Source organism: Poecilia reticulata, chromosome 15, assembly GCF_904066995.2.
Source record: "Poecilia reticulata chromosome 15, P_reticulata-male-v2, whole genome shotgun sequence".
In the NCBI taxonomy this organism is placed as follows: domain Eukaryota; kingdom Metazoa; phylum Chordata; class Actinopteri; order Cyprinodontiformes; family Poeciliidae; genus Poecilia; species Poecilia reticulata.
In genome coordinates, this window is record NC_088844.1 from 20,678,377 (window position 1) to 20,693,406 (window position 15,030).

At 39.2% G+C, this 15,030-nt stretch overlaps 1 protein-coding gene and 2 long non-coding RNA genes across 3 annotated transcripts in view; 1 reads left to right on the forward strand and 2 right to left on the reverse strand.

Annotated features, from left to right (window-relative positions):
* Positions 1-15,030, reverse strand: part of LOC145555013 (uncharacterized) — a 273,441-nt gene that overhangs the window by 19,917 nt on the left and 238,494 nt on the right. The gene's annotated exons all lie outside the window — the stretch shown is intronic.
* Positions 1,628-2,643, forward strand: prr18 (proline rich 18). Its single transcript, XM_008429938.3, has one exon. The coding sequence runs from the start codon at positions 1,771-1,773 to the stop codon at positions 2,524-2,526; it is 756 nt and encodes a 251-aa protein (XP_008428160.1). The 5' UTR covers positions 1,628-1,770; the 3' UTR covers positions 2,527-2,643.
* Positions 10,091-14,760, reverse strand: LOC103477062 (uncharacterized). The gene is made up of 2 exons (XR_014091119.1): positions 10,920-14,760; positions 10,091-10,677 (listed from the first exon to the last, which is right to left on the reverse strand). It is a non-coding gene; the product is annotated as an uncharacterized LOC103477062 (long non-coding RNA).

Sequence of the window (15,030 nt, forward strand, 5' to 3'; positions counted from 1 at the left end):
CCCCAGGTTGCATGTTTAAAACCTGATCGCTATAAAAAAAAAAAAGTCTGAAAGTTGACTGGAAATGTCGAAGTCTTCATAACTGTGTTAGAACCTTAAATCCTTTTAATCGCACAAGTTACAGGTCAAAGTTGCAAGTTTATTATTAGAAAGTGTCACTCATTTTCATTTCCATGCTTTTATAAACAAACTTTAAAGGTTCAAACGTTTTTTTTTCTCACCTATCATTAAAACAGTGTAATCATTTCTTCATATAAAATACAATTATATGCATGGACCAATTTGTAGCAAATGGTAAGTTCAGCTTTGAGTGCAGTAACATCATCTCAACCTGAAAGCTCATCCTTGTCTTTATGTTTCTCATTGATCTTTGACTATTCCTCTTCAAACCGCCTCTCTAGATCCTGCCTGGCCTTTTCTCGCTGCTCTTCATCTCACAGGTTTTCTATAGGATTTCTGTCTGAGAACTCTGTTGGTCATGGCAGAAGGAGTTTGTTTCTGTGTAAATTTGGGAAACGAGCTGCTTTCAGTTTTATTTAAAATGCCATGGGGTTTTAAAGAGTTTGTGATGTCACCAGTAAGTTTGAGAAAAGAAACGAGTTCCCATCATCACAGGTCCACCACCGTACTTAACGTACCTTCATACATCCTTTGTACATCAGACTCAACTGGAGTATGTCTTGCAGATGGTCATTTTTCTTCCACTAAACTTTACATATTAATTTTTGAAAGAATCTCGTGTAGAGTGATTCATAACTTTCCATATCAAACTCTGTTGAAGTTTCCAATCAGACATTTTATATTGCTTTAAATGTGGAAAATGAAATAATAATTAAAAGCTTCTGGACTCATTAAAAAATCCTTTGTAAACTCAAACTACAACAGTTGGAAAAATTACTCATGGCCTGGTGGTGAATTGGTAACTGGTTTTTGATAAGGATGACATGGTTCTCTGCCCCGGTCGCCCTCTTGTCATGGGGCGGCACCATTGCTCCAGAAATAAAATTTAATAATTTGGATACCAATTACTACTTATTTGCATATCCAGTCAACGAGGACTTCAAGATGAAAGCATTGTAATAATAATAATAATCTAGCTGTGCAATGCAGGTGTTAGAGTTGATTAACCTAAAATAGGTTTTACAAAAAAGTTATTTTTTTTCTTTTCTTTTTTTTTAGGTATCTTGAATCTTACCTCTGGTCTAGATTAACTTGATTATTTCATATTAAAATGAGATTCCTTAAGCCAGACAGATTGATGAAGCCTTTTGTTTTATAGTATTTAATTCCATTTTGCAATCTGAGAAACCTGAGCTTGAGATAAACGTCACAATTGCAAATACAAACATGGAATGAATTATTCTACATGAGATTAGTTGAACACAACTTCGCGTACGCCCCCCGAAAAAGGAGAATAAATAAGAAACAGTGGATTATATGAACATGTGTGACCATCAGAAGGTTGATATGATTCATTGTTTTAGTGGAGGCCCTAAAAAAAACTATTAAATGACGTAACTAGGTTTTCCGTTTCTTTGTTTGGCGCGCCTCTTAGCCACGCCCTCCTCCACCAGATCCACAATAAAAGAGCCAGGATGTGTGTGTGTTTGCGTGTGTGTGTGTGTTACTCCAGCCTGTGTGGACAACAGGTGCACCACCGCTCCGGTGATAATGCCTACAGAGCGCCTGTTTTCGCTCTGCGCGGGGCTTTTCGGGCTACACTCGCTGCTTTTTATGTCTTGATTTTCTTCATTGTTTCTGACCGTAAAGATGCCTTTTCCGCCGATCAGCCTCCAACAGCGGATCTCTTCTCCTGGCAGGGAACTATTTGGGAAAAAGAAGGCCAACGCAGGCCACTCTCAGGCTGAACAAACCGGCAAATCTGGATCCGAGAAGGGAAAACAGCCCAGTTCCTGGGCATCGGCAAACCTGCGGAATCTGGGGCGAAGATCGCAGCCGGAGAAGAATAAAAGCCAAGCGCAGAAGCCCAGTTCGGGGCAAGAGACTCAGGGAAAGTGCTCCTGGCTGTCGGTGCCCAAACCGCAGGATCCATCCTTGGGAATAAGGCGCTCCAGCTCAATGGACTCCGCCAGACATCTCAGTGGGAAAGAGGAGACAAAGAAGGAGATCCAGTTCTCGCTCAGCCTCACTCCTGAAGCCATTCTAGTTATTAAAAAGCGGAACCTGGAAAAGCAGATGATGGCCAAGCAGCAGAAGTGCTGCGCCTCCGCGGACTTTCGGCACCGGCGAGTTTTTCCGTCCAAAAAGGCGCACGGAGCGTCCAAGTGCTGCGCTCCGGGCGGCAAGACGGACAGCGCGGAACAGCAGGACATCACCGCCATTGTTAAAATATCTCTGCTGAACGATCAATACAAGTACGACGATGTGGAGTACGAGGACGAGGACGGGGATGTGGATGAGACCGTTGTGAGGAAATGCAAAGAGTGGCTGAAAGGAGTGGAGAACGCAGCTGCTTTGGTGAAAGCAGACAAACTTTCAGCACTTCCGCACCTCAAAGGCTGCTGACACCTGACTTCAAATCTTTATTATTATTATTGTTATTATTATTATTAAGTTGGAAGAAAGACATGACGGACAAATTAGTTTCATTTACATGACAAGTGAAGGAGGTCAACTCTAGAGAATGTCGGGATTTAAAAAGATGTCACTAAGTTTAAAATGCCAAAAGGGGCAGGCTATACTTTTAGATGGGAAACATTCAATAATACAGTTCAGGTTTATAAGAGTTCTTCTTTTTTTTTTTTTTTTAAATCATCTTTGCTCAAGTTCAGATGCCATTTTGCTCTCACTTTCTTCTCAGTTTCTCTTTGCACACGGATTTATTTCCAGTGGGCGTCTGTGGATTGGCTGAGGTCAGTGGAGGCAGCCGGAGCGCTCCTCTCCTTTTGTTAGAGAACAATAAACTGCTGGAGAACATCAGCGACTCACGCACAGACTGACTGAAACCCAGCGCGGATTCTTTGGGTTTTTGTTGTTTTTATTTTATTTTTTTTAAATCTTCTGCTAATTGGGTTCAATTGATCAATCAGTGATGTGGTGAATTCGGGTAAAATGGGACAGAACAAGTAGGGGGTGAGGGACTAAAAACCTTGCGTTAACAACGATATAGATAAAGTTATTTTAGAAGTGTGCAACCAAAATCACATAAAAACCAGTATAGTGCAGTACATATAAAAATGTATGATCTGAGCATCAAAACAAAACCCTTTTGTCGATAAATTATATATTTCTAAAGTAGTATCTGTTTTTTTTTTTGTCCCAAGTTACCAAATGACATCGTAAATTGAGACGTCCAAAACGAAATGTATCACTGTTGTCAGCACATAAGATTTGGTATGAAGGCAGTAAATGTTTATTATGTGGTTTGTTGTGGTAGGTAGAGAAAAGAAAGTGCAAGGCGAGTAACAATAACTAGAAAATTAGTTTGATTTTCTAGAAAAACGAATTTCTTCCTCACAAGAATGGATCGTATTTTCAGATGAATTTATTTATTTTAACTAAATTTACATTTATCGAAAGTTATGAAAAAAAGAATCAAGCTGTTGGCAATTATATCAACTTTTTACAGAGCTTGTAAAGCTTTGACTATTTTAGTGGCAGACCATGGTTTACTTTTTTATTTAACAAACTGATGAGCTTCCATAATGAGTATCATAGTTACAGCTAAATTGTGCCAATTTGCTAAATGTGTCAAACATAGTTTTGTCTCAATTATGATAAAGTAGAGAGCCATGCTTTCATAAAATAACAAACGTAACTTTTCTCACATAAACTGAAGAACTCAAAGCTATATAACACACATTAGGTTTATTGTTAAATTTGTTCACAAAAAGAAACTCCTTGATTTACCTGAATTCACCTTCATCACAAAATGTTTATACGGTCAAATATGTTATCAGCTGAAATTTATTATCTGTTCTGAAGTAAAAAAAAAAAAAAGAAAAAGTTCTTATATGAACTGGCCATATTAAATTGCTTAGATTTATTAGTTTCTTCTTGTGTGCTGATTTGTGGTCATTTAGGTCTCTTCGTGTTTCTGATTCCCAGACAGCATTTTCATAAAGGCTCTTTGTTTCTGCTGTGCAGCTACCTGGGGCCATTTGGGCATTAGCCTTTTAAGCTTCTTAGATTTCCTGTTAAGCAGTGTTGGCCAATGAGTGCTGCATGCGTGCCCAGGTGCATCATTCCTGCAGGAAATTACCTCCGAAATATGTCCATACATCAAACTAAATATGCCACTAATGTTTGTACAAGAATGACACTTTATTATTTCCTGTATCTCTTTTTTTTTTGAGTTAGATATTTTGCAGCCTGGATGTTCTCTATTGTTTTCTGCAATAACTTTGTTTTTACCCTGGAAATGTGATGCTCAGGGAAATAAAACAGCTGATCAGGAAACAAAATACAGTCAATGTCACAGTGGAAGAGAAATAAAGTTATAGAAGGACCTTTTTGCGCTTCTGTGTTGATTAATTTCACCTTATCCTGTGTGTTTGTGCGTATTAGATCACCAAACAATAATTACATGCAGGTGGAAGTTTATTCAGGTTGCTACTGTGCAACAAGCTGTTTCTGTCATCTGTGGTTTGTTTGACACTATCAGAATGAATGAGTTACACCGTTGTGTTGTAAATGCTCCCATAAAATCTGTTTTCATTCAGAATCTTGAGATTTTATTGATTAATTTGACCTTTTCTTTTACTGGGAGATGGACAGAAAACAAATGACTGTCTGCAGCTTGATCAAGTGTCTCCACAGGAGCTCAAAATGTACTCAATTACAAGCATACACCTGACTAATATTTGACCAAATATCTGTAGGAAAGTTGTAAGATAACTTTTTGGCAACCACTAATCCGCTTCTGGCATAGTTTATTTGAACTCACTAGTTGTTTATATGATGTAAAGTTGAATAATTTAGAAATAGTGTTTTTTTTTCTTAAACTATCGTGAAAGCTTGCTTGTTCCACTGAACGTCACTAGTTCTGCTGAGCAGATTGGTCACACATTCAACCATAGTCATGCCGGGATCTTTGTGAATGTTGGAAAAGTGAGCAGCTTCTCTGCAGCTAGTCAGTAGGTATCTATATATTTCTGTCTGCATGTGTAATTTTCTATTTACATGAGAGAAAATCAATTATAAATTTAAAATTATTTATCTAGTTCTTACTTTGAATGTCCCTGAAGTTAAATGTTTTATCATCAGCACCTCAAACGCATCATTAAAAGACCCAAGTTAGTGAATTAATCACCAAAGCTGTATGAAAAACCTTCACATTAATCCTCAAGTAACTTTTGCCTTGTTGATTTCTTTGAATATAAAAAAAAAAAAATACAAAAATTGGAAGTAGTATTGTGTTCTTTTTCCTCAAGGAGGAAATTTAATTGCATTTTTCCATGAGATTCCAGTCGATTCCCTGTATTTTAGATGCACAGGAACAACCTGCTGGCTTTGGAAGCAAACTCCACTTATTGGCACCTGGAATTTGCAGTACTGTAAATATTCAGACATCGCCACAAAGTTTGCAACAATGTGGCCCAGTGTAATATTTACCTTTCTGTCTCATGCATGTCAACAGAGTAAACACCTTGCTACAATCACAGCACCTTGCAGGACAGACACTCCACGTGGGTTCAGACTCGGATCATGTCGGGGTCGACACATTCTGTTCGAGGGCCCGTTTGGTCCTCATGGCTCCTGTACAGATATTATCATCTGGCTTGTTGACCAAAAGTTATGTAATCCCCTCGTCTATTGTGCCTTTTCAATTGTAGCCTTGTCTGTCTGACTGATTCAAGCCTGAAGCCAAGCTATGCATGACTCTGTTTCTATATGGGCGCCTTTATTATCTCAGCGGCAAGGAGCAAGCAACAGCGTTCCAATCTGTTCATTTTCTTACTTCTGCAGTTGTTTTCGTCGTTTTCTTGTGCTTTTATTGCTACTCTTTGTTTTGTCTGCGATGCAAATCCTTTTTTGGATAACAAATGAAAAGGAAATCGCTGCAATCCTCCTCAGCCCTAAGATCGCTTTCTAGGTCAGTGACGAAGCGCAGCAACATTATCTTGAGCTGATTTATAGTGTCAGAGAAGAAGAACAGATGGGTCCTGCCTCCGCTTCATCGTTAACACTTTGCAGCACTAAGAAGAGGAGAACTGCCAGTCCGTTTTGCCCTAGAAGTGATGGTATTTCTGTTTGTGGAGCCTGAACTGTTAAACCAGCAGCACCTTTGTGAGGAAGAAGAGAAATGAGTGTTTCCTGCAGGGACTTGGCCCAAAAAGCTCTGTAATGTTCCATGACAGAGAAATTTCTCAAGGACAGAGCGACATGAGAGAGCGGAGTTTTCCACTAGAAAGCAGAACCATGACTCGTCTTCATTTGTGGATCATTAAGAGAAGAATTAACCTGTTTTATACAACTTTCATCTATGTTAGCTCTTTTCGGCGCTGTAAAAGTGTTCACATTTAGTCATACTAGATTCACGCGCTTCCATGTACTTTACTGGGATTTTCAGTGACAATAAAATATAAAAACTGTGCCATGTACATGCCATGTACAACACATGTGTTGATATTCAGCCTGTCTTCAATATGAAGGTTTTTAGAATCACCATTCACAAAAGACACAGATGTAAATCTTTTGGATTAGGTCTTCACCAATTTGCATGTCTGGAAGGAAATTTAAATGCATTATTCTTTGCAAAAATAATAACTTATTAAGCCTTGCAGATTCTGAACTGATTTAGGTCTAAACTTTAACTAGGCCATTTTTATTTTGAACCAGAGTTGTCAAACTCCTGTCCTCCTGGGCCAGCATTCTGTAACTTTTTGCATGCATCCCTGGTCCAGAACCACAGAGTCCTGCTAATGATGTAAATATTTGACTCAGGTGTGTTGAAGCAGAGCAACATGTTAGAAGCTGTGGTCATTGACTCTTGTGGTCTGAACCAGTTCAAAACGTTCAGGTCCGGACCCCAAATGTGAAGAACTGGGGTCAGAAATTAACCTAAATACCAAAAATGACAACGAGAAAGCGTGTGCATTTCATAAATGTTGAAACAAATTAAAAACAGGACTTTGAAGTAGATTAAAGCACCATGTTGTTCTATACTTTGGTATTTGGTTTGGTGTTTAGTTATGCTGATTGGGTTTGCATTGCACCAGTTTTCAAACTAAGTCAGGATTTGTGGTTGTGAATTGATAAAACGTAAAAATATTCCAAGAGTATGAATACTTTTGCCAGTCACTGCGTCGGCTGCTTCTTTCCTTCCTTGCTGTTTCTCAAGTTATTTTTTTTTCTTCTAAAATCTGAGGCGTGTTGGGGATCAGGTAGTAGGATGGTAGCTCTGTGGGAGAGTAGGTGGACTCACTCCTCCTGCCTTTATTTTTGTCTTATTTTTTTGTCCATTGCAAAAACAGAAGATAGCTGCGGTGTGGGAGGATGCTCGTGGCTGTCGAGAGGGATTACCAAAAAAGAACAAGACTGGTTCCTGATTTTTTTTATTTTATTTTTTTCCTTTTTTCTCACTTCCACAGCATCTTTTGATGGACAGCTAATGAAGGCACAGATGGACCCTGGAGACAGAGAATGAGGCCAATTCAATATAGCAGCTCAAATCCCTGAATACTGACACTTCACAGCCGTTTTCCAACGACACATCCCAAGCTGCTCATTCAAAGCAGTTTATTAAAAATACAGCCGGAGCAGGTATATTTGAAGCACCTCATAATCTGCAGGAATGGGCGGGTAATGAAACGAGAGGTCTGCATTGACTGATCTCCATAGTATCATTCTAGGATCCTCTGATCTGTAGTCAGTGCTTACAGCTGAAATTTGCATAAACTAAATAAAATTTTATGACCTATTTGCAACAATAATGAGTGAAAGAACATGTCAGACTTATACTTATCAGCATTTATTAGCATTATCTTTGCACTATGACTAAAACGTTTTGTCTATTTTGGTGGAGTTCTGGCCCGTTCCTCCTGACAGAACTGGACTGGCGTAACTCAGTCCAGTTTTCAGACCTACCCCAAGACTTCTCCACAGGATTGAGATCACGTTATCGCAATGGTGACACTAAAACGTTGACTTTTTGTCCATAAGCAACTTTAAAACCACTTTAGCTGAGTTATTGGAAGACTAGTCTGCATTCAAGCTTTAACTTCCTGGCTGATGTCTTCAACATTTCCACGTGGATGTCCTTTGATGCCATCTATTTTATGAAGTGCACCAGTTCCTCCTGCATGAAAACAGCACCACAACATGATGCTGCCACCACCGTACTTGATAGTTAGAATGGTAAAAGCATCCTTGTTTCTCCTCTAAATGTAGCGATGGTCAGTATGGCCAAAGGGTTCCACTTTGGTTTTTATCAGACCAAAGGACAAGTCTCCAAAAAAGAAGATTTTTATCCCTGTGTTCATTTTTATGTTTCTTTTGAAGTAAAGGCTTCTTCCTCGCTGAGTGGCCTTTCAGCCCGTGTCGGTACAGGAAACGTTTCACTGTGGATGATGACACTTTCCAATCAGAACCCAGAAGTATCTTCTCAAGGGCTTTATGTTCTGTTTTGGGGTCAATTTGCACATTTTGGATTGAAACAAGTTATTCTGTGGGACACAGAACCCGTCTCCTTCCTGAACATCATCATGGTTGGACATTCCCATCATGTCTGGCGTAACTCAGTCTTGCATATAACTTTTTGAACAGATGAATGAGGCGCCTTTAAGGAAATTATCAGCAAAGATGAACCAGAATTGTGCAGCTCCACAGAAAAATAAAAATAAAAGTGTCTTTTGATTCAATGTATGTAAACTTCTGGTTTCAACAGAATGTCTGCTAATACTTATCTCTGCCTCCACTGTTTGCTTTATTTTTCTTTTGCTAGCTGTCTCCAGCTGACGTTTCCAATCCTCCTGCGCCACCTGGAGGAATGTTTGAAGATACACGACCTAAGACTTGCTCTCTCCTCACAAAGGCAACATGTAGCAAACACAAACATACAACTAATACAGTTAAATCCCTAAATTGTCAAGTTGAATTTTAGGCTGTTTATTGCTCAGTGTGACATTGAGAAAATCAGTTTGTTGTTACATAATTCAGTCACTCTAGATTTTTTTTGTTTGTTTCTTTTAGCATTGCAGCTGCACCTCAGTGATACATTGTAACACTCAGTCATAAAAATAGTAGGAGACTCTATGAAATAACGGTCCCTTGACTCAACTCACAAGCATATTTTAAATGTATCTTAAAGGTGCACACAATACAATAAAGAAGGACAATTACTGAGAGACTCTTGGACCAAATGCAGATTAAGTTCAATTTGTAGCTGCGTGTTCTCCATATGTGCCCACATTTTTATCCATTTAAGTTAACTTTGGTGGAAATGTAACTTGACGTTGTAGCATTGGGGATTTATGGTCGCTCTTTGACGGAATGAACACAAGGGGGCAGCAGAGGTTCCTCTCTGTAGCCACACAGTTGGACTCTCACCGTTTTCACAGCAGGATCAAGCTGACAAATGAACAACGCAGCCTGGCTGTTGTGATATACAGCTTTGGAAAATATGAAAGAGGAATATTTTATGTAACTTTTTAATTTGCAAGTTGAGTAAAGTAATCACTGGACTAAAGAGAAACTGAGAAAAACTGTATGAAACTGTAAAAACGAATCAATAAAATGGGGATTTTTATTTTCAATAAGAAACAACTAGTCAGCACAATTTGCTCAATGGAAATAGAACTGCATTTGATTTGCATTTGCATTTTTTCACATATTTAGTGTAAAATAAAGAAAAAAAGTATGGACAACTCTGAGCATCTTCTTAATGAGACTTGTAGGAAAACCAATGTCTTCACTCAGAAGCTTCTTCAAAGTCACTGTTAAACAGAGAGCTACAGGAGCTCCTTCCTGCCAACACCCATCACCATCTACAACAACAACTCTGAAGAATCTTAATTTGAGTTATAACATTTAATTTCCATTTGGGATTAATCAAGTATTTTCGAATTGACAAAGAGATATAAATTATAAACTTGCTGTTACAATTAGATCAAATAAATTATCACCAAGCTAAACGATACCAGCCAAGGTTTGTTTATTTAGTTCAAGAGGAACAATGCATGAAGATGTAATAAACAGCTGGAGGGCCACTTATTTTTAAGAGACAGTATCATTTGGGTCCTTCATGGATGTGAATTTCAGTCCCTGTTGTGTCTGCTCTCTCTTCCCTGGGGATTGACTTTGATTTTGACCGTCCCGTCTCACTTCTGTCTGGGTGTGAAGACAGCAATACGCTCCGGGGGTCTTCCATGAGAGAGATCCTGTCTTATCTTCCCCTCCTGTAAAAGTCAAGCTTCATAAGGAGGATGTAATTGTCTTCTCTAATGACTTGTACTTGGAGGGGGTGGGGCAGAGGACAAAGGGGGCACAATAAAGGATTTTAGGGGCCCTCCTGTAGGAATACTTTGCTGAGCAAATGAAACTGCCCGTTGTTTCCTCAGCCTGGGTCGGCGCTCTGCCAGACGGAGGTGAGGCAGGACCAAAGAGGACCCAGTCCCGAACACCTGCTGGGGCCTAATTGGCCCCTGCTGCAGTAAATGGCTTCCTGTGGCTGCGTGTTTACTTCTCATTTGTTCTGTGGGCTCTGTTTCCCAGCCCCTGAAACAAGAGAGGATCACTTTAAAATCTTGATTCCCACAACTTTCTGTCTCTGTCCTTCTCCGACTGTCTCTCAAATAAAATTCTTCTGAAAGCTGCAACTCTGTAGCTCATGACTTAACCACATGGGCACACTGGGACAGTTTGACACAGGATGGAAAACATTTAATGTGTTCATCCTAATAATGTGAATTTTCACTTATGAAGTTAGGCGAAATAGATAAACTGATGCTACAACTCACCTGAGTCAGGGCTTTGTGCTGTTCTTGTTTGGCAGTGGATGCCATCTTTTCCCAGTCTTGTGGAAACATGAAATACATAAATAAGTTAAATCTGCAGTGGCTGGTTGTTCTGGTCTTCTTCTGAATGAGTCCTTAACTAATTTTGTGAGGCTTGCCTCTCCTGAGAACCACTGCCCCATGTTTTCTCTATTTGTAGATAATGACTTTCAAAGTGAAACACTGGAGCTGCAAAGCCCAACTTTGTAATCTCATCTTGAGACTCTTTAAATCATGGCCATGTTGATGGTTTATATTTGTATATATTTCTGTATTTCTTTTCTATTTAACACCTTTTTCAATCAATCAATCAATCAACCAATCAAGTATTTATGTAGCACATTTCAGCAACAAAGCAGTTCCAACTGCTTTACTTTGTAAAAACACATAAATACAAAGTCATAAAAGACACCATATGGTCAACAATTGAGAAAACCAGCAGCAAACACTACATTTTGAAAAGTGCCATCATTAAAATCATTTTGATTCTGTTGATCTGGCTGTAATAATACTAATAATACTAGTGGAGTTATGGATGGTAGGTAATCAATCCTAGGAGTTGAGTTGAGAAAACTTTCTCAATCATTATTCCTTTACAAACAATAATTTTCAGAGGCATGTTTCTCTAGCATTTTCGTTTTTTACTTCTATTTTGCTTTTGCTCCCAATACGCTTTGATGTTCTCTCTTCATATGTTGTGAATTTGTAAGAGTAAACTTCTCATTTTCTTTTTATAACAAGAACTTTTCAGTGTAAGATCTGTATGAGCTGTGAACCTACATGTCAAATTTGAAATGTAAAAAAAATAAATAAATAACAGAAGAGCTGATCTGGCAACTTCTTGGTGTGAAATCCCATCGACCCCACAAACAAACATGACGAGACGGCGGCCCCTCCTGCCTCTACCGTCCGGCTGTACCATAAGCACATTCCCCACGTCCGTGAGAAATACCGAAAATAAAAGCAATTAGAGATGAAGTCAAATGGAGAGTTTGCAAATCCCCTGGTTGGGTTTTTAAATAACAAGCCAATTCATCCAACCTGCCCGGGTTTTATTTGCTCAATATTAGCTGGGATGATTTATGGGACACTGGGTGCAGTAATTTGCTATCTTCGTGGCCATCTGGTCATAGTCATTTTAATGTGTTGAATTTCACAACTGTGCTTTACAGGTCTGCAAAATGAGATTAGACTAGAACACACCATGTCTATTCACACAAACTTCAATGAGGAAGATTTAAGCTAGCCACTTAAGCTAGCTTACTTTATTTGAAGGCAGTTTTTCCCCATATCAGTCTACAATTTAAGGCTAAGTGTTAGCATTAGCATTGAACATGTGGATACACCCATCCTGCTTCTCCACCTGTGTTGTCTGCAGCTGATGGGATTTGAACAGGCCTGCTGCAGCTGTCTGATGAGTAAACGCTAGGGTCCTCCCTGTAGCAAGTTTGCACCCAGCAGGCAAAGTGTGTTGTCACCCAAGTGTGCTGTGTTGTCGCGTACGAGCTGAAGAGGTCTATGGCTGCTCTTGAGAAGTAGCACGCTGTTAAGAATATCTTAACAACACAACAAATCGTGTGTGCAGGTGACACACATCACAGAAATCAAGTTAGCCAGGTTGCTGCAAACTGGGAAAGGCTCAAACCCCAAACTAAATGTAAACACAGAAATATTTCAATCTTGCGTTTAATAAGGGACGTGCTTTATGTCACTTGCTAATTTCAAGTAATACAGGGCTGTGAAGAAGTGCTTGCCCACTTGCAGATTTATTCTGTTAATCTTTTTTGTCGCACTTAAATGTTTTAAGATCATCAAATGAAATTGCAATATCAGACAAAGACAACATGAGTAAATACAAAATAGTTTTCAAACCAACTTAGCACTATGCAAGCAAACTTAAATATGATCTGTCTGATGATGAGCTAAAATGTCTAAAAGAACGACACCTGCTGCCCCAATCTAAAGAAATTCAAGAACATATGAGAATCAAACATATTCACGTTTCAGTCTGGAAAGGGTTACAAATACACTTCTAAGTCTTTGTAACTCAAGTTAACTGTTGTGAATTATTATTCACAAAGGAAGAAAATATGTTAAAGTAGTAGACCTTTCCAGATGTGACCGCCCTACCAAAATAACTCCAAGAGGGGCAATCAACAATTTATGTAGGAGGTTACAAGAACCCAGACCAGCGACTATAAAGCCTTGCAGACATTATGCTCCTCAGTTAAGGTCAGTGTTCACGGTTTTGCAAATTAAGAGACAGACTGAGCAACAACTGCGTCCATGGGAGCCTTTCAAACTGAAAACTGTGTTGACCAATAAGAACAAAAAGGCCCATCTCAGATTTTCCCAAAAATAACATCTCTAGGATCCATAAGGCTTTTGGGAAAACATGTTGACTGACAAGACAAAAGTAGGACTTTTTGGAAGGTGTTTGTTCCATTTGATCATAAAACACCTTTAAATGCCTTGCTGCTGAAATGTGCTATACAAATAAAATTTGATTGATGATTGATTGAAAACAGCATTTCAGAAGAAAAAAAAATCATACCAACAATCAAACATGGTGGCTTGGTGGTGCTTTGTCAGCTCCAGACCTCAATAAATAAATAGATAAAGAATAAGGTTTTGAAGTAGCATAATCACAGCCCAGACTTATATATGCAATTGCTATGACTTTTCTCTCCGGTGTGACTGAAAGTACTAACTTTTAGAAAACATACATCATTTTTGTGGTAAAGTTAATGAGATTTTTGTGTAGCTGAAGAAACTTTTTATGCATTTATTTTGCTTGACCCAAAACATTTACTAAACAGAAAGATCATTTTAGAAAAGGCGTAAGTGACTGGGTTATGTTTCTGAGCTGAGATACATGGGCACGCTGGTGGAGTCCTCTCTCCTCTCACTTCTGTGTGAAGATGGACCAAAGGCAAACAGGGAAGAGCTGGAAGGAGTGCTGGAGAAGACAAACACATTGGTCAAAGCCAGCTGGCATGCAGGCATATTACCTACCCCAGGCATGCACTGAAAACTGTTGCACAGTTCAGTCACTCTGCTCCCTTTATCAGAGTCATCCAGGGTTGATCTCCAGGTACGGGTGTTTGAGATTTTCTTTGTTCAATCATTCAATCCTCTGTGAGTTTAGTAAAACGTTGTGATTTTGCCTCGTTTCACTATATGTTCGAAGCTGGTGCAGCCACAACCCAAAGACCTGAAGCTCATTAATGAAATAGTTTATTCTCCAAAGTATTGCTAAGGGAAAAAATAATAAATAAATAACAAAACTACATACTACTTTTTTAGTTAACACTTGACTTATTTTCTTCCTGAACAGTCATAAAATCTAAAGACTTAAAATCCTAATAAAAATAGTCACAGTTTTGGCTGACGCTGTAGAAATAGATCAATAACGTTCGTTTATGATGCTGCAAACATGTGAGGGCCGGCTCATGGTGGGGGTGTTGGGTGATGGTGTTGAAGGAAAAGACTCAGGCGCCGACTGGGACACCAGCACTGTTGAAATGGCACTGGTTATAACACCCTTGAGTTTTACACTGTGGTTTCCTCACCTTCTACACAAAGGAGTCTCTTTTCTGATGACAAAACGATTAATGGATAAGGAAATGATAAATAATCGTAATATCTGCCACCCACAGATAAAAGCCCTCACATTTGCAACTTTACAATCCCGGGAGAGCAAGAATTCTGATTTGCGAGTGAGTTGTGTGCGTAGTGGAGAAGAAAATACCAGAGGACTCTTACATTCATTCTTGAGAAGAGCAGGATACTTGAGACAAATGTACAATAACTTTAAACGTAGGATTATCTACTTTTCCAGGGACTGGTTGCATACCAGCCTGAAACACAATTGGAAAAAAATGCCCCCGATACTTCAGAGTTTAACCTGAGTGGCATTTGTTTTTCTCTGCCTGCTGTGAACTCCAGTCCAGACAGTTGGACAGAGAGACAGACAGACTCGCTCTGCTGGCAGGACGAACAGGACGTCCAAGGTTTGGTTAGTAACATAAACCAGCCACAACACAACAGCTCAGAGCTCTATGGAGGCTGCCAT

Bases quoted from the DNA above. Each gene is read 5' to 3' on its own strand.
- prr18 (XM_008429938.3), top strand. From the start codon at position 1,771: ATGCCTTTTCCGCCGATCAGCCTCCAACAGCGGATCTCTTCTCCTGGC.